This window comes from Micromonas commoda, chromosome 7 (genome assembly GCF_000090985.2).
Source record: "Micromonas commoda chromosome 7, complete sequence".
Taxonomy (NCBI): Eukaryota; Viridiplantae; Chlorophyta; class Mamiellophyceae; order Mamiellales; family Mamiellaceae; genus Micromonas; species Micromonas commoda.
In genome coordinates, this window is record NC_013044.1 from 946,613 (window position 1) to 968,501 (window position 21,889).

General features: G+C 67.4%; 12 protein-coding genes across 12 annotated transcripts; 4 read left to right on the forward strand and 8 right to left on the reverse strand.

Annotated features, from left to right (window-relative positions):
- The first annotated feature begins 104 nt into the window (after nt 1-104).
- Nucleotides 105-1,253, forward strand: MICPUN_60190 (predicted protein). Its single transcript, XM_002503613.1, has 2 exons — nt 105-202; nt 336-1,253. The coding sequence occupies exons 1-2, from the start codon at nt 134-136 to the stop codon at nt 1,191-1,193; spliced, it is 927 nt and encodes a 308-aa protein (XP_002503659.1). The 5' UTR covers nt 105-133; the 3' UTR covers nt 1,194-1,253.
- MICPUN_60191 (predicted protein) lies at nt 1,212-2,923 on the reverse strand (the record flags this gene model as incomplete). Its single annotated transcript, XM_002503956.1, has 1 exon — nt 1,212-2,923. The coding sequence occupies one exon, from the start codon at nt 2,921-2,923 to the stop codon at nt 1,295-1,297; it is 1,629 nt and encodes a 542-aa protein (XP_002504002.1). The 3' UTR covers nt 1,212-1,294.
- A 98-nt stretch (nt 2,924-3,021) lies between these two features.
- On the forward strand, nt 3,022-3,846 carry MICPUN_60192 (predicted protein; the record flags this gene model as incomplete). The annotated part of the gene is made up of 1 exon (XM_002503614.1): nt 3,022-3,846. One exon carries the CDS (start codon nt 3,022-3,024, stop codon nt 3,844-3,846), a length of 825 nt encoding a protein of 274 aa, XP_002503660.1.
- Nucleotides 3,847-3,943: 97 nt separating this feature from the next.
- Nucleotides 3,944-7,066, reverse strand: MICPUN_60193 (predicted protein; the record flags this gene model as incomplete). The annotated part of the gene is made up of 1 exon (XM_002503957.1): nt 3,944-7,066. The coding sequence occupies one exon, from the start codon at nt 7,064-7,066 to the stop codon at nt 3,944-3,946; it is 3,123 nt and encodes a 1,040-aa protein (XP_002504003.1).
- Nucleotides 7,067-7,426: 360 nt separating this feature from the next.
- Nucleotides 7,427-10,354, reverse strand: MICPUN_101553 (predicted protein; the record flags this gene model as incomplete). Its single annotated transcript, XM_002503958.1, has 1 exon — nt 7,427-10,354. The coding sequence occupies one exon, from the start codon at nt 10,352-10,354 to the stop codon at nt 7,427-7,429; it is 2,928 nt and encodes a 975-aa protein (XP_002504004.1).
- Nucleotides 10,355-10,378: 24 nt separating this feature from the next.
- On the reverse strand, nt 10,379-12,313 carry MICPUN_60195 (DEAD/DEAH box helicase; the record flags this gene model as incomplete). Its single annotated transcript, XM_002503959.1, has 1 exon — nt 10,379-12,313. One exon carries the CDS (start codon nt 12,311-12,313, stop codon nt 10,499-10,501), a length of 1,815 nt encoding a protein of 604 aa, XP_002504005.1. The 3' UTR covers nt 10,379-10,498.
- Nucleotides 12,314-12,647: 334 nt separating this feature from the next.
- On the reverse strand, nt 12,648-14,288 carry MICPUN_60196 (predicted protein; the record flags this gene model as incomplete). Its single annotated transcript, XM_002503960.1, has 1 exon — nt 12,648-14,288. The coding sequence occupies one exon, from the start codon at nt 14,286-14,288 to the stop codon at nt 12,699-12,701; it is 1,590 nt and encodes a 529-aa protein (XP_002504006.1). The 3' UTR covers nt 12,648-12,698.
- A 341-nt stretch (nt 14,289-14,629) lies between these two features.
- MICPUN_108643 (predicted protein) lies at nt 14,630-15,330 on the forward strand (the record flags this gene model as incomplete). Its single annotated transcript, XM_002503615.1, has 1 exon — nt 14,630-15,330. The coding sequence occupies exon 1, from the start codon at nt 14,716-14,718 to the stop codon at nt 15,328-15,330; it is 615 nt and encodes a 204-aa protein (XP_002503661.1). The 5' UTR covers nt 14,630-14,715.
- A 109-nt stretch (nt 15,331-15,439) lies between these two features.
- MICPUN_60198 (predicted protein) lies at nt 15,440-16,597 on the reverse strand (the record flags this gene model as incomplete). The annotated part of the gene is made up of 1 exon (XM_002503961.1): nt 15,440-16,597. One exon carries the CDS (start codon nt 16,595-16,597, stop codon nt 15,440-15,442), a length of 1,158 nt encoding a protein of 385 aa, XP_002504007.1.
- A 121-nt stretch (nt 16,598-16,718) lies between these two features.
- On the reverse strand, nt 16,719-17,486 carry MICPUN_60199 (predicted protein; the record flags this gene model as incomplete). The annotated part of the gene is made up of 1 exon (XM_002503962.1): nt 16,719-17,486. One exon carries the CDS (start codon nt 17,484-17,486, stop codon nt 16,719-16,721), a length of 768 nt encoding a protein of 255 aa, XP_002504008.1.
- Nucleotides 17,487-17,865: 379 nt separating this feature from the next.
- MICPUN_101556 (predicted protein) lies at nt 17,866-20,397 on the forward strand (the record flags this gene model as incomplete). The annotated part of the gene is made up of 1 exon (XM_002503616.1): nt 17,866-20,397. One exon carries the CDS (start codon nt 17,866-17,868, stop codon nt 20,395-20,397), a length of 2,532 nt encoding a protein of 843 aa, XP_002503662.1.
- On the reverse strand, nt 20,382-21,656 carry LHCP2.1 (prasinophyte specific chlorophyll a/b-binding protein, chloroplast precuror). Its single transcript, XM_002503963.1, has 2 exons — nt 21,552-21,656; nt 20,382-21,192 (listed from the first exon to the last, which is right to left on the reverse strand). Exons 1-2 carry the CDS (start codon nt 21,612-21,614, stop codon nt 20,560-20,562), a joined length of 696 nt encoding a protein of 231 aa, XP_002504009.1. The 5' UTR covers nt 21,615-21,656; the 3' UTR covers nt 20,382-20,559.
- Nucleotides 21,657-21,889: the final 233 nt, after the last annotated feature.

A 21,889-nucleotide genomic window follows, 5' to 3' on the forward strand; every position in this document is an offset into this window, starting at 1 on the left:
TCACCGACAGACCGACATGTCAGCGCTGCCGTGGCATCGCCCAAAAGCAACCGCTCAACTCCCACGTAGATTGAATCGCCTCTCCCAACACTGCATCGCGCGCTCTCGTCTACCGACACCGACGCACGATACCATGAAGCTCAAGGTTGTCTCTCGCTCCGGCAAGGCTCTCTTTCCCGACGGGCTGGAGGTCAAGGACTCGGTGCGCGCCCGTCGAACTCGCGCGCCCAACCCCGCGAAATCCGAGCCGGGATAGGGATTGGCACCTTCGGGCAATCCAAACCTCGTCGATCTCCTGACGTCCGTCCCCGCGCCCGTTCCCCTCGCGTCCGCAGGCCACCACCGATGACCTCAAGGCCGCGTTCCACAAGATCAAGCGCAAGTACTACCCCACGCGCCAGAGGTTCACGCTCCAGGTCCCACCCGGCGCTCCCCCCAAGACGAGGGGCACCCCGCTCACCGCGGGCAAATCGCTCAGCAAGGATTACGGCCTCGCCGACGGATCCACCGTGGTGTTCAAAGATCTCGGTCCCCAGGTGCCTTACGCCGTGGTGTTCCTCGCCGAGTACGCGGGCCCCATGCTGTGCTACCTTCCGTTCTTTTTCATGCGCCGAGAGATCTACGGCGGATTCCTGGGCATGAAGGGAGCGGACAAGCCCGCGCACATCTCTCAGCAGCTCGCGTGCGCGTTTCACACCGCGCACTACCTCAAGCGCATCCTCGAGACGATATTCGTGCACCACTTCTCCAACGACACGATGCCCATCTTCAACCTGTTCCGCAACTGCGGGTACTACTGGGGCTTCGCGTCTTTCATCTCCTACTTCATCAACCACCCGGATTACACTCCGGTTGGCGAGACGCAGATGATGGTGGGCTTCGGCGTCAGCGCGCTGATGCAGCTGGGTAACCTGCACTGCCACATCTACCAGGCCTCGCTCAGGTCTGACGGGAGCAAGGCGTACAAGGAGCCCAAGGGTGGGCTGTTCAAGGTGGTGACGTGCGCAAACTACTGCTGCGAGATTTACCAGTGGGTCGGTTTCAACATCGCCACGCAGAGCGCGATGGGCTGGATTTTCATCGCCTGCGGCGCCGCGCAGATGGCGGAGTGGGCGAACGCCAAGCACAGGAGGCTCAGGAAGCTCTTCCCGGGGTTCAAGCGCCCGTTCAAGCTCCTCCCGCCCTTCTACTAATACTAATACCGCCGGTTGAGTGTGTAACACGCGCTTCAATAATAAAAGTATCATCGCGTCAGAGTCTCCCATCCGCACCAGAGTCCGACATCTCTCCGAGGTCATCTGATCCCCCGCGCACCCGCCAGGCGCTCGATCGCCTCGGGCCGACGCACCCGTTCCATCATCGCCGGCGGAAGGTTTATGAACATCTCCACGCCGTTTGCACCCGCGGGGGCTCCCGTTTTCCTATCCGGTCGCGAGCACTGGATCTGAACAATGTCGTTGAGCTCCGGCGGGAGCGCCAGAGTGGGTCCGCCGCCGCCGAAGTCCAGGTCGTACAGCTTCTTGTAGATCTCCACCAGGTTGTTGCACCACACCATCCGGCCCTGCATGAACGCCATGATGTCAAAGTCGAAACCGTTGACCCCCGCGCGGAACGCCGCCTCGGTGAGCATCAGGTACTTGTTGCGTCGCATCATAGCCTTGGTGAATCCCGGGCGGAGCCCGTCGCGCGTCTGCGCCAGAGTCGAGTAATCGCCAACCGCGACGCGACCGGTGCACACGCCGATCGCCGCGTTGCCAAAGTACATGTCGGGAAGTCCGGTCCGCCCGCCCCGTCCGCTCACAACCGTCACGTGCTCCAGCGGCGTCCCGACCGGAAGCTCGCACAGATCCGCCAGCGCGAGCCACGCGTGCGCGCTCAGCGCCTCGTTATCGTTCGACGCCCCGGACGCCTCGCGCAGGGAACGCATGTTCGCCTCGTTGACGCTCACCATCATCCGGTTCCCGGCGGGAAATCGAAGAAAATCCGGCACCAGCGTTCGACCCGCGAGCAGCGCGCCGCCGAGCATGGGCACCGACGGCACGTTGTCGAAGCCCTCCTCCGTTAACATCTCTCGCATCTCGTCCACGGACATCGCGAGCGCCGGCTGCGGGATCAGCGATCGATCGAACACCGGATCGCCCCAGGGGTGAGCCTCGCCCCCCGCGGCTTTCGCCCACGCGACTAAAAACTCGATGAACCCCTGACCGTCGCTCACCGCGTGCGACATGCAAACCCCCAGGACGCTCCCGCCCCCCGCGCACTGCGTCACCTTCGCCGTGAACAGCGGCGCGTCCCCCAGCATCACGTCGATCCACGGCGAGAAATCCAGGAACCTCCGCGTCTCCCCGGCGTAATCTTGCGGCAGATCTTCGAACCTGAGGTTGTCGTCGCGCACGACCCTAAGGGGCACTCCGTCGTTCGTCAGCTTCGCGCCCTTGTGTTCCCACCCCGGCGTGCGCAGGTCCAGCCGCCCCGCGAGCATCGGGTACTTGGCCAGCGTCGCGCTCAACCCCCGCTCCAGCACCCCCACGTCGAGCGTCTCCTCGTAGTAGCACACCGCCTGCATCACGAAGGGAACCTCGCCGACGTCGTACCCGCTGAGCGCCTGCATCGGCGCGCTGTCGTACGCCTCGACGTCCGCGTCCGGCGCTCGCACGGTGACGTTGGCGATTTCACTCTCGCCCCGTCGCTCGCCGTCCAGGAAGAATTTCTTCGCCGGCGCCACCGCCGCGCGCGCGACGCCGCGCGCCAAGGGGATCTCGATCAGCTTCGTGAACGCGCCCGCCTCCCTGACGCACGCGTCGCCGCGACGGCCGGCCCGGCGCGAGGATCTTCCGCGGGCGCGATCGACGGCGCGGTTCGATGGCTTCGCTCGCACGCCCCCGAGGCGCCCGGGGACGGACGCGACCGAGGCGCCCGACATCCTTCCGGGTGCGTGCGTCGGCCAAACTGGATACGGTTCGGTCGCCGACGTTGTTATCAAGTCCCGACGTTCGCGTCAGAACACCACCACAGCACAGCATGAGGCGGGGGTTGCTGCTCCTGGCGCTCCTCGCGGGGGTCGGGGGCTCGAAGCTCGACAACGTCGCCAGAAATAACGCGTTCATAGGATACACCGAGACCAAGGGGAAGCCGTGCGTCGTCGAGGACAGAGATGCGAGGTGTCCGCGGTGGGCGTCCAGCGACGAGTGCGCCCGAAATCCGAGCTTCATGATGTCCACTTGCGCAAAGAGCTGCGGGGCGCCGTGCGAGCCGGAGGCGGACGATCGACTCGCGAAGCACGCGAACGTGGGCGCGGTGGTGTTTCACACCGCGCAGGGCGACATACGAGTCCGGCTCAGGGAAGACCTGTCGCCCGTCGTCGCCGGGATGTTCAAGGCGTTCGCGTCCAAGCCCGGCGCGTCCGGCAGCTTCTACCGAAGCGAAGCCATCCCGGAACCAGGCGCCGTCGACAATTTCGGAGGACCCGGTCCGCCCTACGCCCTGGTCCAGGGGAGACTCGACGGCAACCACAGGAGCGACCTGCCGAGGGAGGGCGCCCCGAAGGTTCGGCGAGGGCACGCTTGCCTCATCGGGGGAGGGCCAGACTTTTTCATCGCGGTCGGACCACATCCCGAATGGGGCAACGGGCACACCGTCTGGGGCGAGGTGGATCTTCACGAGATGGGAGCAGTGGACGCCATCACCGCGCTGGACGTCAAGAAGGAGACGTGGGGCGAGACGCACGTCACCGTGCTCGTGCACCCGCTCCGCTTCGAGCTATCGTTCGAGCCCCCCGGTTGGCCCGGCACCTTGGCCAACCTTCGCGGCGCGGGCAGCGCGATGTTGAGCGACGTCGATCGATGAACGAGGCTTTCAATAGTAGCTTTCGACAGTAGCACTAGCGCCCACGACCCACCCACCGCGCTCGCAAACTCGCCTCGCCTGGCCTCGCCTGGAGGCATCACCCCCGCCCGCCCCTCGCGCGCCCACCCGGTCGCTGCGCGGCGAGGACCCTCCACGGCTCCTTCGAGCACGCCGCCGCCGCCGCGTCGAGGCGAGCGAAAAACCCCGCCGTCTCTCGCAGCGCCGTCGCCGCGAGCTGAAGGTCGTTGTTGTCCTGAACCTTGATCCGGAGGAGCGATCGGAGCTCGGCGGTGACCGCGACCATGCGCTGGAGCCGCGTGGGGTCCACCGCGTCGTTGAGGCGGAGTTGCCGCGACGTCGGATCCGTGGGCGCGCCGCACCGAAAGAGCAGGTGGCCAAAGACGTTCTGCGGCTCGCACCCAAGCCGCCTCGACGTCGCGTCGACGTACTCGAGCAGCTCGGTCATGCGCGTCACCGCCGATCGCGTCGCGTTGAGCGCGTCCTCGTTCGCCAGCGTGTCCACCCGCAGCACCAGCTCAGCCTCGTCCAACCCGCGAACGACCGGGACGCCGCCCTCGAGGGTCGACGCAGCCGTGTTTGTGTCGGACACGGCTGCGTCCGCGTCAACCTTCTCGGGTCCACCGTCCGTCGTCTCCGCCCGGCGCGACCTGCCGAGGTCCGGCATCGAAGACCTCGGCTTGATCACCCGCTTGACCGACCCGAGCCTATCCGCGAGTTCCGCCGCGGAGAGACCGACTTTCTGCGCGGGCCTCGCCGACTCCGACGTCGGGTGCGAGGGGACCGAAGCGGAAACCGCCGAGCCCGCCGAGCCGCCGCCGCCGCCGTCCGAAGCCCTCGCGGTGAAGCCGCCGGCGGCCCCGACGGCGCTCTGGCTCGATCGCCTGTTGCGTCGCAGCCTGTTCTTGGCCTCCTCGGCTTTGGTCAGCACGCGCTCGGTCGGCTCGAGCGTCGTCGACCGGGAGGTGGCGTCGTCGCCCTCTCCGCCCTCGCGGCGTCTCAGCTTGGCGGGCGTCTCGGACGGCACGGGGCCGTCGGCGGCGTCCGGTTCGGATGAGGGGTGCCGAGGGGTGCCGAGGGGTGCCGCCGCGGGTCGTTCGGTCGTCGCCGTCGTCGTCGTCGCCGTCGCCGTCGCCGTCGCCGTCGCCGCGCGTCGCCCGCTCGCGATCCTGTCCCTGTACGTCGCCTTCTTCGTCCCCCCCTTGGCGTTTGTTTCCCCTTCGGCTGATGGGAGGCCCGGGTTCACCGACCCCCCGGTCGCCCTCGGCTCCGGCGCCCTGTACCCCGCCGACGTGGTGGATCGAACCCTCGCGCCCGCTCGAGCCGTCCCCGGCCCCCTCGCCGCGGGTCCCGCGGGTGCGTCCCTGCCAAAGGTGGACGCGAGTCGAGAGTTTTGGTTCGCTCGCGTTCCCCCCTTTGGCTTTTGTGGTCCATCCTTCGGGTTTCGCGCCGAGAGCGGCGGCGGCGCGGGGAGTTTGGAGACGAAGTTCGATCGCGACGCGGCGGACCCCGGCCGTGCGCCGGCGGACGCGACGGTCGCCGTCGTCGGTGAGGTCGGCGTCGGTGAGGTCGACGTCTCAGCCTCCTCCGACGGGGTCGACGTCGCGGCCACGGAGGGAGGAGCGACGGACGCAACCGCAGCGGTCAAGAAGACGTCGTCCGGGGTTCCCCCCTCACCTTCATCCTCCACCTTATCCACCTCCACCGCCTCCACCTCGTCCACCTTATCCACCTCATCCACCTCATCCACCCAGCCCCGCTTCGGCGGTGGCCTCTCGAGTCGCGCCCCCGCGCCATCCTCCCCGCCGACGGCCCGGTCGAGCGCTCGGACCGGAACCGACTCGAGCGGCACCTTTCCGCGAGTCCCCGCGAGGGAGGCGGGCGGAGGCGGGAGGTTCTCATCCCCCGAGTGGTGGGAGGAGGAGGCGGCGGACGGGGGGGAGGTGTCGGCGGCGGCGGCGGCGGGCGGCGGCGGCGGCGGCTCGTCCCGGCTCGACTCCCGGCGACCGTCGGCGTCCATCGGCATCCTCCCTCGGGGTCCTCCCTCGGCGGTCCCCTTCGCGTCGCTCACCGCCGTCGACGCTCGAACGACCTCCTCCTCCTCCTCCATGAGCCCCTCCTCCTCCTTCATGAGCCCCTCCTCCTCTTCCATGAGCCCCTCCTCCTCCTCCTCCATGAGCCCCTCCTCCTCTTCCATGAGCGCGGCGGCGCGGCTGAGCAGCGCGTCCGTCTCTCGCTCAAACTCCGTCGACGAGTCGGTGCCGGCGGATTCGGGTTTCCCCCCGAGTCGCTCCGGTCGCGGCGGAAACTCGGCACCCGGGGACGAGTCGGCACCCGGAGTCGCGGCGGCGTCCGATCCCCGCGACGGGCCGCCGCGCGCGCGCATCGCCCCGGATATCTCCGCCGCTGTGACCCTCCTCCTCGCGGGTCCCCGGGCGCCGGACGCGACGCCGGACCACTCCCTGCTCTGGGGCCTCGAACCCGCGAAGGAATCGGGGTGGAACCCGGACGCCCCGCCGCCCTCCCGGCTCACCGGCCTGTGCGCGCCGCCGAGCGCGGAGGCGGTGGCCCGCTCCTTCTCGGCTTGGAGCTCCCTCGCGCGTCGGAGGGTGAGGGGGCCGCCGCCCGGAGATTTGGGAGCGTCGTCGTCGTCGTCGTCGTCGTCGTCGTCGCGGAACGTGAACGCGTCCGCGGCGGTCACGGGGGCGGTGAGGTCGACGGATCCCCACGGGAGTCTGCCCGCGCCGAACCCGCGCTCCTCCTCCGGGGTTGGGCTCGCGCGGAAGGCGCGCACCCTGTCCGGAGACGGATCTCCGACTCCTCCATCCGCGCGCTCCTCCTCGTCGAGGGACGCGGGGTGCACCGCCGCGCCGGAGAAGGATCCCCGGCCCCCGGCGCCGTCGTAGTCCAGCGTCCTCGGCGCGACCGTCGCGCCGAAGTGCGACGCCGAGGAGGACGAGGAGGACGCGTCGGGGCCCGGGCCGGGGCGCTTGGTCGCGTCGCGGCTCACGACCCGCCTGTTGACGCTCGCCGGCAGCGGGCTGCCGACCCACGTCGCGTCGGCATCCGTCGCGAAGGTTCCCGACTCCCGCGCGCGTCGCACCACCTCGCGCTTGACGTCGGGGTCCATCGGTTCGACCCTGCCCACCCCGGCGATGGGCATGGCGCCAACCTCGCCGGGCTTACTCGAGCACGAGCCCATGATGGTCGCGGCTGTCGCGCTCGGAATGAAAGTTTATTCCTCGTCCGTCTACGCGAGGTGAGATCTCGCGTGGGGGGGAGAACGATGCGACCTCGATGAGGCCTCGCCGGGTTCCGCCCGCGCGAGCCGCTGCCGCCGGCGTCGAGCGAGTCCCGCGACACGTCCGGGCGCACTCTGGGTCGAGTGCACCGACGTTCTGGCGGAGCGCGAGCGGGTGTCCACGAGCTATCTACCGCACTTGGGCACCCGCTCCAAAAAGTCAAACTTTCAGACGCGCGTCAGCTGTTCGGATTTGAAAAAAAAATATTCTGCGATTTTAACACGGGTAGGCGCCCGCCCATCGCGTCTCACCGGAAAGCCTCACCCTCCGCCGCCGAAGAAGTCCTCCTCGTGCACCACCGCCGACGTCGCCACCCGAACCAGCCTCACCCTCGACGCGTCGAACAGGATCCCGCACGCCCTCGCGCTGGGTCCCGCGTTGTGCCGCACGAGCGCCACGCCCATCGCGTACCCTTTCAGCCACTTGCGAATCTCCGGAGCGTTTGAAGCGAAGTGTCTCACTGTCACCGGAGGCGGCGGCGGAAGCAGGTTGGCCAACTCCAGCGACGCCAGGTGCTCCACCAACGCGTCTGCGTCCGCTCCATGTCCCTCTTCGTACGCCGCCAACGCGTCGGCGAGCTCGCGTCGAAGCGTCCGCGCCGCGAAGAGCGCGGGAGCGATATCCGACCGCACGGCTCGAAGCCACGCGTCGTCGGGTCGGAAGACGTTCACCCCAAACGCGGCGAGGGAGCCGGAGTCCGAGCCCGAGCCCGAGCCCGAGCCCGAATATGAGCCCGAATCGTCGGAATACGAATCGTCGGAATCGTTGTCCGAACCGTCACCGTCGGAAGATGAACCGTCGTCGTCGGATCGAGCGACAAACGCTCGCATGCCGCGGTCGACGTAATACCCGGCTCCCCTCGCGTCCACCCTGAAGAAGTACCCCGGCCTCGCCCCAACGAATGTCGCGGCGGGTATAAACTCGGGCGCGTCGTCGCCAAGCCCCGCGCGTTTGAACCCTCCGTTTAATCGTGACATCGAAACGCGATCGAGCGCGGGCCTCGGCGATCGGAACCGACCCGCGCAGATCTCGTCCACCCGGTCCAACGCCGCCGCGCCGTCCCCGCGACACAGCTCCAACACGAGCCGGGGGTTACGACCCGCGCCGTGGCTCAGGCACCCGTCGATGGCGTGGACGACGGCGCCGAGGTCGTGCCTGTTCCGCTCGGCGAGGAAGAGCACGGGAGGGGACGAGAAGTGCTCGCAGAGTCTCAGCAGTTTCGCGGCGCCGACGTCGCCGAGCCCGCGCCAGCGAGGCGCCGCGTTGCGTAGCGTCGTCAGCAGCGGATCGACGAGCGGGGCGACGTACTCGGCGTATTCAGCGCGCTCGCACAGGATCGCGTGCACCGCGTGTATCAGGCTGTCGGCGTGCGTGTGCGTCCGCGCGCCCCCGTCGGTGGGCAGGTTGAGCTTGGCGGCGGCGGCGGGTGGTAAGACGTCGTTGAGCGCGGACGCGAACGCCGGCGAGGAGCTCAGCCGGAGCAGCACGAACGACGCGCACTGGTTGAAACCCCCCGCGTTGACGTCGAGTCGCTTTTGGTACATGATCTGAAGGAGCGAGGACGCGAGCGGGACCCCGGCTTTGAACTTTGGGTCGGTGACGTGTTGGAAGAAACCGTCGTCGTCGGACCGCAACAGCCGCATGGCCAAGATGGCAGCCTCCTGCGCGGGCGCGCGATCCCGCTCCTCCCCTTCCAACGCGAACCTCGCGCGCACCTTCACGACGCCGTCGGAAAACCCCACCGCGGGCACGTAGCTCATCAGCGAGCTCTCGCTGGACCCGCTCGGGTGGTCAATCGCCGACCGAAGCGTTCGAAGCAGCGCCTGGTGCAAACCCTCCAGTTCGGATTCGCTTCGAGTCTCCGCGAGGATCGTCGCGTACGCGTTCCTCGTCCCGGACCCGCGCGGGCCGTCCGCCGCCGCCGTATCCCCGACCACCGCCGCGTGCTCCGACGCGGTCCCAACGCGGTTCCCGTTCGCGACACAGCTGGACGCCGCCGCCTCCGCGATTGGATCGTACGGGATGAAAAATCCGCCGAAGACGTCGTCCAGCCACCCGAATACGCCGCCCTTCCTCGTCCGGCCGCCGGCACCCCCAGCAGGCAGGTTGGGGTTCTGGGTTTTACGTCCAACTCCGTGGTGGGTGGGGGGCGTCGATGACCCGTTTAGCTCGTCAGTCGGCTCCTCGTTTGGCGCCGAGTCGTCGTACTCGAGCAGAGCCGTGTAGGTATGGTACGCGGTCGCGAGCAGCTCGCCCGCGGCGGATCCGTCGAGCGACTTCGCCGACCCGCTCTGCGACTTGATCGCGTCCGTCAACGCGCCGTGCACGTCCCGGTGACTCACCGGCCTGCTGCACGGCACCCCTACTGGGCACCCCCGCCCGGCTAGGAGCGCCGAGAACCTCCCGTGTGGCGACGTCCTGGGCTCCGCGCAGAGCGCCTCGGCGCCGACCAGCGCCAGCCACAGCCGCGTCACCTCCGTTCGGTGACGCGTCACGTCGACGTACGCGTCGTAGGGAGGCGCGTACTCCCGTCCCGTGGGCGCGTCCCACACCCTGCGCTCGCCGGTCAGCGCGTCGTTCGGGTCGAACCTCGTGGTGAACCCCGGGAGAAAGAGAAGGTCCAACGCGAGCGACGCGATTCGTTCACCGAGGGTGGGATCTCGCCTGGGAGGGCGTTCGGCGGGCTCGGCGGCGCGCGACGGGGGCGGCGCGAGGGCTACGTGCCCGCGCCAGGTGGGAGCCGGTCGCGGGCACTGGAAGATCTCGGAGTAGTGGCCCCAGAGGAGGTCTTCGAGCACCCGAACGGCGACGTCGTCGTCGTCGCATCCTCTCGATCCGATCGCGAACGGGATCGCGCGCGTGAGCACCCTCAGCGGGGTCAGGAGGAGGCACGCGTCCTTCGGGACCACGACCGCGCCGAACGATTCCTTGCCGACGTCCGGCGCGATGAGCTCCTCGAGCCTGCACACGGCGCGAGCGACGAGCGCGGCGAGGTTCATCGGACGCTCGGCGCGAAGCTTTCGCAGCGTCGCGTCGGTGAGAAAGTTGAGCATGTCGCCCGGACCGAGCGGAGGCTGCGAGCCGTCCGAGCCCCAGAGGTCGGACCAGACCTCCTCGGAGATACTGGACGCATCCCCGACCGTGAGACCCTTCCTCGCGGTCGCGAAGGACGACGGCGAGTTGCCCATCGCGGGCCCTCGGCTCTGCCGTTTGAAACGTCGCGATCTTAAAATAATTATTGCTCGCGATCGGGAAAGTCTGTGAACTCAACCTCGCTCGCTTGCTCGGTTGCGAGGCTATCGCTTCGCGGCGCGCGGTCCCGTCTACTCTCGTCACTTCATATCCGGGGGCTTGAACTCGTCCGGTATGTCCTCCTCCGGTATGTCGGACACGTCGAATATCTTCCGGATGTCTTCCAGCGCCTGCTTCATGTTCTCGCTCCTCGCGTCCTCCTCCGTCTCCAACTCGTCGACGCTGTCGTCCTTGAAGGCGTCGTCCATCGAGAACGCCGCCTCCAAGGCGTTCACAGCCTCAGCCTGCGCGTCCATCAGGTAGAACAGGTCGTTGAGAGCCTCCGCGGTCAGCGCCTGCTCCTCCTCGCGAGCGGGGTTCCCGCCCGCCAGGTCGCCCTCGCCAGTCCACGCCAGCGCCTCCTCCTCCTCCTCCGAATCGCCGTACGCGTCCGAGTTGACCGCCCTCGACGCCTCGTCCACCAGCCGGCCCATCGCGGGCTCGTTCGCCTGCTCCTCTAAGCACTCCCAGCTCGAAATTTCCAGGTCCAGCATCGTCTGGTCCAGCGCCTGCGTCTCCTCGGGGGTGACGACGCTGGTCACCGTCCCGCGCGACGTGGCGCCGAGTCGACCGCATCGACCGGCGCGGTGCAGGTAACTCGCCGATGTACCGGGGGCGTCGAGCGAGTAGACGTAGTCCACGCCCGGCATGTCGAGGCCTCGCTCCACGTCCGGCGTGCACAGCAACAGGGTGGTCTTCTGATTCCGGAAGTCCTGCATGGTGCGAACCGCCTCCTCGCCCTCGGGCAGCAACACCGCGAGCTTGTGCCGGCCCCACAGCGACTTTCGCAGGGGCGTCGCCGCCGCCTCAGCCGCCGCCGCCGAGGGCACGAACACGATGGTCCTGGGCGGCGGTGCGTCCTCTCCGGCGTTCTTCAGGTCCGATCGGATCTGCCTCGCGAGCGCGACGAGCTTCCGCACCCTCGGCACCACCAGCCGCCGGTGCGACACGTCCGGCGGCACTCGGCCGGGGGTGCCCATCGAAACCTCGAGCGGAGCCCGCAGGTGCCCTTTCCGCACCCCGGAGTCGATCACCCACGACGGCACGTTCACCCCGCACAGCACGATCTGCCTGTCCTCCATCACCGGTTCGAACGGCGACGGTCTGAGCAGCTCGTCCATCGCGTCTGGAAACTGCTCAAAGAGCTGGTCCGCCTCGTCGGCGACAATCGTCTGCGCCAGGTCCACCTCGAGCTTACCCTCGCGTTTCATCCGCGCGAGTAACTCGGGGGTGCCCACGACGAGCTCCGCGACGTCCGCGAACCCCTCGCGCACAACGTGGTCCTCCTCGAACACCCCCACGCACTTGATCCCCTGCGGCCCCTTGTAGTTGTACATGTTCCCGGGGTCGCCCGGGACGCCCGAGTTTACGTTGCCGCCGAAGAGGCGAAACGCGAGCATGACCGTCTGTATGACGAGCTCCCTGGACGGCACGACGATTAAGATCTGGAGCATGCGCCTGGCGACGAAGTCCATGTTGTCGACGGTGGGCATGAGGTACGCGAGGGTCTTTCCCGAGCCGGTCTGCGCCTGGATCACGACGTCGCGCTTCTTGAAAAAAGCGAGCGACGCTCGGCGCTGGATCGCGGTCGGGTACCTGTATCCGAGGGATTCGGCTCGATCGCAGAGCCACTCGGCCATGCCCATCGCGCGCCAGTCGAGAATCTCCGCCGCGGGGGAGTCGCCGACGCCCTGGAGCTCCTTCAATCGGGCGCTGAGCTTCGCGGCCAGGCCGAAGTCTTCGACCGCGATGGCGCGCGAGAGCGCGGTGGTGAGCACGTTCTCGTCCGCGGAGGAGAGCAGCGTCTGCACCTCCTGATCGCTCAGCCCGAGGCCGTCCGCGGGGGGCAGCGGCATCGACGGATCCCACGCCGCGAGCTCGTCATCATCCTCGGCCGACCGCGCGACGACGCCGCGTCGGGACGAAGATCGGATCGACGCGCGGCAAACCTTCGGGCGACGGTTCGACGCAGTGGGCTGCGCGCTCGGGGCGCGTCGGCGCGAGCGATCGGCCGAGACGCGCGCGACGGGTGCGAACCCGACGCTCCTTATCGATGTCGCTGCCATCGATGTGATCGCGGAAAAACTGACGGCGGGATGGTACGCGCCGCGCGTTGTGGCGGCACCCGTGGGCGGCACCCGTAGGCCGTGCTTGACCTAAAACTTCTACGCGGTTCAGTTTCGGAAGGATGACGAAGAATTTCACTTGCTTGCACGCTACAACGGCTGCCCCTCCTGCACGCTAGCCGCAGCCGCTTCCACCCTTGCCGCCCCCGCTGCGGATCTGGTCCTCGTAGTCCCCCCTCGCCCACTTCCTGAACTCGTCGAACATCTGCTTCGGCTTGTTCGGCAGGTTCTCGATCGCGTCGAAGATCTCCAGCAGGTCCGCGTTGGGATCCTCCAACCCCTGCTTCGTCGGGATGCCTCGGATGGGCGCCAGCCTTCGGCGCACAGCCGTGGTGGTGGCGTTGATGAGCCTCTTCTCCGCGAGCCTGAGCTTCGCCGCCACTCGCTGCCTCGCGCTCAGCCCCTTCTCCTTGAGCTGCAGGAGCTCGAACTCCTCGCTGGACGATTCGTACTCCGCCAGCATCTCCCGCGCGTCCTGCATCAGCAGCTGAAGCACCTCGTACTCGTTCATCGGCGAGACGATCCGATCCTCCTCGAAGCTGACGCTCATGAGCTCCCCGGGATCTTGGACCCGGGCGAACCTCATGTACGCCAGGAGCTGCATCGGCATCCTGTCCGCGAACACCGGAAACGTCTGCCCGTCCGCGCTCATCCCCATGCCCTCCAGAATCTGCCGCTTGGCCTCGTACAGTCGATCCGTCTGCGTGCACGACGCGGCGAAGGCGAGGTAATCGCCGCAGTGGCTTTCGTCCACCGCGCCCGTGGCGAGGAAGAGATCCCCCGCGTTCCTCGCCAGCGGGTCGACGCACACGACCCGCGCGGTCTGTTGCGCGTCGTTGGCGCTCACCACCGCGACGCACTCGGTGGCGGCGTCGTAATCGACGACGCCAGCCGCCGCCGCCAAACCGGGTTTGCCGACAGCTGGACCACCCGCCGCCGCCGCCGGGGAGACCCCGGGCGGTGGCGAGCCCACGAGCGGGAGGAGATCGACGAGGGGCACCATGGCGTAGCAGTTGGCGGCGTTGAGCCAGACCGCGCGCGCTAACACCGTCGCGAGGGCGTCGACGAAGGCGTCCCTGGTGAGGAACTCGTACGCGTCGGGTGGGAAATCGTTCGGGTTGGATCTGATCTGGTCCGCGATGGAGGCGTACTCGTCGTCCGCGGACTCGAGACGCGACACCGCCTGCTCCCGCACGGGCGATCCCTGCAGAAGCGTCTGGAGCTCGCCGGCGGTCCACAGGAGCGGGTGATCGGAACCCGCGGACGGCAGCGTCGCCACGTACGGCGCCCACTCCGACAGCGGCCCCTTGTGCCGCTCGAGGCACAGCCACAGCGCCAGCCCCACGAGCTCGCCCCTGCCCGCCGCGAGCCCGGCGACGATCGGGGAGTCCGCGACGTCCACGGACGTGACGGCGAGGTTCTGCGGGATCTCGATGAGGGGCTCGCCCGCGCGCACGTCGTTGACGAGCTTCGCGACGCCGCCGTCGCCGAAGCTGACCGCCTTGGCCGCGCCACCGGGAAGGCCCTTCTCGACGGTGAGCCACGCGACGAGCTCCCGGGCGGTGCGGGTGTCGACGTCCGCGGTGGCGGGGGCGGGGGACGCGACGGCCGCGGAGGGCGCGCGCGCGATGTGGCGGCGGCTTCGGGAGGCGGTGGAGGGCGCGCGAGGCGCGGCCCCCAGGGCGAAGGCTGCCGCCGACGCCATGGCTGTCTGTCCACGGTGGCGACCCTCGCCATCCTCCTCCGGCGGAGAGGAGATAAGATCGCCACCGCGTGGGATCGACGTGCGAATTACACATCGTTTGAAACGAGGTCTAACTGTTTGCACTGTCGATTCTTGGCATTCAATTTGTTTTCACCGCCGACCATAGCTGCATAGAGGTGGAAAAAGTTGGAAATCGTCAGTCACTGTCATTTTTCTGGGAACGCTCGACCCAGACCCCAGGTCGTCATAACTCGTATCGCCGTGCGCCATGAACACCATATGGCGCCCAGACTTGATGAGCAGAGATCCCGTCGTCGTCAAGGAAGAGCCCGACGACGACCACCACCACCAACCCCCCGCCGTCAACGTCGAACCTCCCGCGGACGACAACGAGGAAGACGAAAAGTCGGAGGATCTCGCGGGGAAGATGTCGACGATTTGGCGACCCGACCTCGACCGGCTGCGCGCCAGCGTCGCCGAGATGGAGGGATCGGAGAGCGAAGAGGAGGAGAAGCATGCGACGAAGAAGGGAGTGAAGAGGAAGAGAGCCCCTCCCACGAAGGGGCCGTGCGAGCACGGGGTGAAGTATCGGTCGAGATGCAAGGTGTGCAGCGCTTGTCCGCACGGTCGTGAGCGCAGATACTGCAAGGATTGCGGTGGGTCTCAAATCTGCGAGCACAGTCGTGTACGCTCTACATGCAAGGAGTGCGGTGGGGTCTCAATCTGCGAGCACGGCCGTCGGCGCTCTCAGTGCAAGGAGTGCGGTGGAGCATCAATCTGCGAGCACGGTCGTCGGCGCTCTGAGTGCAAGGAGTGCGGCGGGGCATCAATCTGCGAGCACGGTCGTATACGCTCTCAGTGCAAGGAGTGCGGCGGGGCATCAATCTGCGAGCACGGTCGTCAGCGCTCTTACTGCAAGGAGTGTGGCGGGGCATCAATATGCGAGCACGGTCGTCAGCGCTCTCACTGCAAGGAGTGCGGCGGGTCTCAAATCTGCGAGCACGGCCGTCGGCGCTCTGACTGCAAGGAGTGCAAGAAATAAACACTTAGTCCGAGATGGTGCTTAGACTACCTTTTAGAGGTCTGGAAAAAGAGCAAAGAACGCGTCGACTTGCCCAAATCCGCACACCCCGCGTCGTCTCTCAGACGCATCACGACCCTCCTCGCGCTCGCGCGCACCTTCCGCAGTCGCACCTGAACCCAAACGCCGCCAAATCCGCCGCCCTGAGGAAAACCGGCCTCGTCTCGTCCACGTAGCTGTGCCTCAGCTCCTCCCCGACCCGTATCTCCCGCAGCGCGTGCACCGCCGCGACGACGCCGGCGCCCGGTCCCGCGTCTTCGAAACGAACCTCCGCGTTTGGTTCGCACGAGTGGTTCATGAGGCACGTCAGCGGGAACAAGGCGACGCCCTCGTACCTCGCGCCGAGTTTGCGTGGGGACGCGTTCGACGTCGACGCGTCACCGGGTGCCGACGCGGGTGCCGACGCGGGTGCCGACGCGGACGCCGACGACGATTCGACCGCCACCGCGAGGGAGTTTCGCGCCAAGACGCCGGCGAGCTCCGCGACGCCCCTCGCGCCGACGACGCCGCTCGCCGGGTCCATCAGCGCCTCCGCGCCGCGCAGCTTTTCCGAGCTTCCCTCGTGCGACGCCATCGCCTCGCGTATCATCCGCGCGTGCGCCTCGCACCTCGCCCTGGCGCCGTCGCCGCCCGACGCGCCGGTCCAATCCCACACGGCGCCTGCGACGTATGTTCGCAGATTGGCGTCGTCCAAAGCGGCGGCGACGGCTGTGGACGCCCCCGACGACGACGATGACGACGACGCGTCACCGCGCCGCGCCGCGGATGCGATGCACCACGCGCACATCTCCGCGATGAGCGCGAGGTGCCCGTCGCCGTCGTCGTCCCGCGCGCACGCGAGCTTGAGCGCGGCGAGGGGATGCTCCCACGAGTCGATCGGCCCGACGCACAGGAGTCCGTGCGATCCCTGCTCCACGTGTGCGACGCGGCACCGTTCGTCGCAGTAACCCTCGCCGCACCCCTGCGCGCACGCGGTCTCGCTCGGAGCTCCGCGTAGCATGGAATGGCACCGGGCGCACGCCCTGGCCAGAGGCCTGTTAGCCGGGTCCTGGAGGATGAGCGAGGGCGACTCGCGAAAGACAATCTCGCCCTTCGCTACCGGGGCGGTGGCGAAGAGCGCGCGCCCACCGCCGGTCGTGGCGCTCTCCCCCGCGCGGACGCGCCCGCCGGACTTTGCGCATAACGCGTCGAAGGAGGCGGCGTCCGGTGGGGGATCGTCCCACCACATAGTCGCGTCGTGAAGTGGTGATGAAGCGCGGGGGGTTCTCCCGGATCGGTAGAGGGCGCTTTGGTCAAGTTTGGTCAAATTACACTTGGTCTACTTGGTCTACGGCGTGTGGTCCAAGGACTTAGGCCTTGACCTTGTCGGCGGTGAATCCTCGGGGACCCTCGGTGGCCTCCTTGAAACCCGGCACCTTGGTCTCCATGTCGTCGAGGTACTTGACGATCCTCTCCGGGAGCACGACGGCGACGCGGGCAAAGTACATGATCGGCGCGAATCTGAAATCGGCGATGGTGGGCTCATCGCCGCAGAGGAAGGTGGAGTCCTTGAGCCAGTTGTTGACGTACTTGTCGTTGATGAGGTTGAGGAGCTCGGCGGCGGCGGCCTCCTGGGATCCCGCGACGTGGTCCTTGAGCGCTTCGGTCGCGGCGACGTCGCCGGCGTAGAGAGGGAAGCCGATGGTCGGGTAGGTCGCCTTGGCGAGGTAGTTGTAGAGGGTGATGCCCGTGTACTCTGTGACCATGTCAACTTTCGCCTTGGACTTGGCGTCGCCGGGGTAGAACTTGCCAGCCTTGTCGGGGAACGCGCCGCAGAGGTATCGCGCGATGGCGTTGGTCTCGCTCACGCAAGCCCCGTCGTGCTCGATCGCGGGAGCGAGGTTCGTCGGGAACTTGGCGAGGTACTCCGGAGTGCGCGTCTGACCGTAGGCGTTCACCTCCTCGAAGTCGATGCCGCCGCATTTGAGGACACAGCGCGTGCAGGAGGAGTTGGCTGAGGGCGGGAGGGCGTGGAAAGTGACGGAGGACATGGTGAGCGCGTGCGTTGGGAGAGTGGATATCGAAGGCAATCGAAACACGTTTTTGTGACGTGACGTGGTCAAAAAGTGCGAAGACATAACGCATTTTTTGGTGTCCGACCGGCATTTTGTTTGACCGCACGGTACGTATGAAGTTGTAGTTACCTTCGAAGGTACCTTTTTGGTCGGTTGCACATCTCGACACAGCACGTCACAGGCAAACAGTCTGGCAAAATTTTGAACTCGCAAAGTCTCGCGTTTCAAATTCCGCCTTGTTTAGCTGCGCGAGCCGGCGAGCACGCACACCGACGGGAGCGCGCGCCGAAAGGACGCGCGTCCCGGGTCCTCGATCCGAGTCGACCCGCCGCGACCGCGGATACTCGCCGGGAAGCGCCCGGCGTCGCGAACCTTCCGCGCGTCTCGTCCGCGGATCCCGTCGCCTCGGTCGGCACGTCCGAAGCTCTCAGAGTCCACCGCCATGGCGCACTTCGACCCGTACTGGAACAAGGACAACAAGCGCGTCTCCGGGATGTTCCAGGAGGCGTCCAGGCGGAAGGAAGAGGAGGCCGCGGCCGCCGCGCGCAAGCCCCCGCAGTCCACCCTCCTCGACGGCCTCCACGAGACCAACGCGGCGAGGCGATGGCAGGGCGGTGCGCTGCAGAGGCTCAACGCCAGCCTCAACGCGCAACCCCGCGCGCCGGCCCCCGCGCGCGCCCCCGCGCCGACCAACGACCGCAGGAAGAGCTTCGGCCCCGCGCCGCCCCCGGGGACCAACACCCTGAGCCGCGGGTACCAGCCCAAGGCGCCCGGGGAGCTCTGCTCGCAGGAGGAGATCCAACGCAAGAAGGAAGCCGCGCTCAAACGAAGGCTGGAGCGAGAACGAACGGAGAAGGAGGAACTCCAGCGCAAGCTCGACCAGGCGCTCCAGCAGCAACAACAGCAGCAAGGGCAACAACAACAAGGGCAACAACACCAACAACAACACCAACAACAACGCCAGCCGCCCCTTAACGCGAATCCCCAGCCCAACCCCCCGGTTGCCCCCAAGCGCAACCCGATGGTGTCCCTCACCGCCGCCAAGCCCGCCGCCTCCACCGCGCGATCGCTCGCGCAGCACCCGACGACGAGCGACGATAAGCTCTGGCCGGACCAGCCGTTCGAGATCGACGTCGTCCTCGCGACCGACCCGGCCGATGACAAGCTGACGGTGCGCGCGAAATCCTTCCCGGGGTATCCCGCTCACGCGGTGCTGATGGACGGCGGCCTCCGGGCTCGGAACATGTGGAAGACGCTGGCGGAGAAGGGCGCGTGCGCGACGTGGGACGTGAAGCCCACCGCCGTGTACCAACCGCTGCTGGCGCGAGCCGCAGCGGAGAAGTTGCTGAGGGTGGAGGACAGGGTGCGGGAGAAGATCGATTTGCTTCGAGCGGAGGTGGAGGCGGCGGATGAGAGGGTGAGCCGCGCGGTTCGGGCCGCGGAAGCCGCGTCGCTTTCGCTCCCGTCGGACCTCCGAGATCTGGTGGACGAGGCGCGCGGCGTCGCGAACAAGGCTGGCGGGGCCGGTGGGAGGGGTGGGCGAGGTCGAGGCCGCGGCCGGGGTCGCGGCGGTCGGGGCGGCCGCGGCCAGGGCCGGGGCGACGCCGAGCCCGAGCCCGAGCCCAAGCCCCGATTCCAGTCCTTCTCAGCCGCAGCCGAGGAGGAAAAAGTCGGCGGCTTGGGCGAGTCCGACGTCGTCGCCGCGATCGTCTTCGGTCTCAGGTCTGTCCCGGGCCCCAAGGTTGTCCCTAACGCCGCGGACGCTCGGGCGCTCGTCAGGGTCCTTCGACACGTGCAGTCGCAAATCGGAGTCCCGCTCGGCGTCTCCGCGGCGACGGACCCGACGCCGCCGATCCGTCTGGCGCCCGTCGTGGCCAGGGCCGTCGCCAAGTGTGGGTTCGGCGCCTCGCTGACGACGACGACGATGACGACGACGACGGCGACGACGACGTCCGGGACGGAAGAGGACGGGGCGCGACGGACGGGCAAGGAGAACGAGAAGGGGAAGGGGCGGGAATCGATCGCGAGTTGGTTCAACAGATCAGAGCCGGAGCCCGCGGCGACGGCTCCGGATGAAGCCCCGGAGGTTGAGTCGTCGATGGATACCGCGTACGACCACGACGGCGACCGCGTCGCCCCCGAGGTGATCGAGCTCCTCTCGGACGACGACGACGACGGGAGCGCGCAATCGGCGCGGACGACGCGTCACCCTCCCGGGACGCTGGTCACCGCCACGGGGCTTCGCTCTCGGCCGGAGCTCAACGGCGACGTCTTCGAGGTGCGCGCGTGGTGTTCGGAGCGCGAGCGGTACCACCTCGCGCGGTGGGGCACTGGGACGCCGGAAGTGTACGCGAAACCCGAGAACGTGACCCCGATGCACGCGGGTCCGTCCGAGCCCGCTTCGGCTCCGACGGCGAGGGAGGAGGAACCGATCACGATTGACGACGACGACGACGGACCGAGTTGCCGGCAGATGAGCGACGACGACCTCCGCGGTCTCGTCCGCGACCAGCTGCGCGCGGCGACGGAGGAGAACCGCCTGGAGAGCACGACGGTGCGGCAGATCATGGACGCGCTCGAGGAGACCTACCTCGTCTCCCTGAGCGGCGAGCGCAAGCGTTTCGTTCGAGAGGTTGTCGACGAGTTCATCGCGGAACGGACCCGGAGCGCCCGGAAGGCGTCCGACGAGGCGAAGGCGAAGGCATCCGACGAGGAGCGTGGACGCCGCGAGCGGGAGGCTCTCGTCGGGGAGGTACGCGCCGGCGCGACGGAGCTGATCCGCGCGAAGAAGGACCTGCGCCGGATCGAGGACGCGATCAAGCCGAAGGAGACGAGGAAGCGGCGGGAACTCGCACCCACATTTGACGCGGGCGATTACGTCCAGTTCGCGCCAAACGCGAGAACCGGCGCGGGGATGGCGTGGGAGGGCGCGGGCGGGATGTCCATGGGACCAAACGTCGAGGATTTCTTCTAATATTAGCTAGTCAGACGTGCGAGACGGTTGCTTTCAACAAACCCGGGGGTGTGCGTTCTTATTTAAAAATCGCGCTCGCGTCGAGGCGAGTTATTTCGCAGAGCTGTGCACAGCACACGCGTCACCATACGGCGACTAAACTCTCAGCACGAGGCTGGGAATTTAGTAGAAGCCGAAGCCGGAGGCGGCGTTGGTGAGCACGTTGGCGTGGACGGGGTCCGCGACGTGCGCCTGCCAGTTGGCGATGGGGCCCTCCTGGGTGGCGAGACCCTGGAAGATGCAGCCGAGCCACGCGAACATGGAGAGGCGGCAGTGCTTGAGCTCCTTGATCTTGAGCTCCTCGAGGTCACCGGACTCGGCGAGGCCGAGGGGGTCGAAGCGGCCACCGGGGGACACGTCACCGACGGTGAGCTCGTCGAAGACGGGGTCGGAGAGGCCGGTGCGGTAAGCCTCGGCGAGGCCGACGAGGACGACCTCGATGGCGAGGACGGCCCAGAAGGAGGGGTAGCCGGAGCCCTCGGGGGCGAGGGGAGCGACGGCGCCGGGGAACTTGTCCGCGACGGCGGTGCAGTCGTCGGGGGTGCAGAGGGTACCGGCGGTGAACCAGGGGATGCCGGTGCCGTTCTCGGCGGCCCAGGCACCGGTCACGCCGAGCATCGCCCAGCGGCCGTGGATGACCTCACGCTCGGCGTTCTTCTCGGAGCCGAAGGGGATGATGGGGGACTCGCCGCCACCGGGGTAGGTGCCGAACTCGGGGTAGATGTCGGCCTTGATGACCTTGGACACAGACTTGGCCTGAAGAGAAGGGGCGGGGAGAGGGAGGCGCCGATCAGTCTCGCTTCTTCGGGTTCGGCGACGTTCGGGATGTTATCTCGGCCAAGCGGGTGACGATTTTCCGCGGCTTCGAGCCGACGCGGTAAACGTGGCGTGAACTTCGCGCGATATCGTATCGCGACACGCAAACGCTCAAACACGCGCGATGCGCACGTCAGGAGTTAAATCGAGACGAGCGGCGGACGCGATGCGCGCGAACGGCGCGCCATCGCGCCTCCGCGACGCGATCAAAACGTTCCGATGAAGGATGATGAGCTGGTAAATTTACCGACGACCGCTTCGGACCGCCGGAAAACGCGTGACAGAGGGTAGATGCGCACCTGGATCTTGGTCGCCTTGAGGGCCGCGACGGAGCCGGTGAAGGAGGAGGCAATGCAGGCCATTTTTGTTTTGGGTTTGTTGTGTGGTGTTCAAAGAACGTGTGCTGGAGAATGGAGGTGTCGCGGGAGTATCTCCGCTTTTCTGCAGGGAAAAGATTTTTTCGTCTGCGATCATGAGGCGAGCAGGGCGGTTCGTGTGCCAGGTTGTCCACTCGAAATCTCGGCATCTCGGAGACTGGTTGCCATACAAAAAAACTGCTTTTCGGATGCGCCCGAGATTGAGATTCGATCTCGATTGTGGAAATGCCCTCTGTGGCATCTCCCGGGAATCGATCCGG

Coding starts and splice junctions, on each gene's coding strand:
- LHCP2.1 (XM_002503963.1), bottom strand. CDS start 21,614: ATGGCCTGCATTGCCTCCTCCTTCACCGGCTCCGTCGCGGCCCTCAAG. Junction 21,193..21,551: donor TCAAGGCGACCAAGATCCAG/GTGCGCATCTAC, acceptor CCTTCTCTTCAG/GCCAAGTCTGTGTCCAAGGT.
- MICPUN_60190 (XM_002503613.1), top strand. CDS start 134: ATGAAGCTCAAGGTTGTCTCTCGCTCCGGCAAGGCTCTCTTTCCCGAC. Junction 203..335: donor GGCTGGAGGTCAAGGACTCG/GTGCGCGCCCGT, acceptor TCGCGTCCGCAG/GCCACCACCGATGACCTCAA.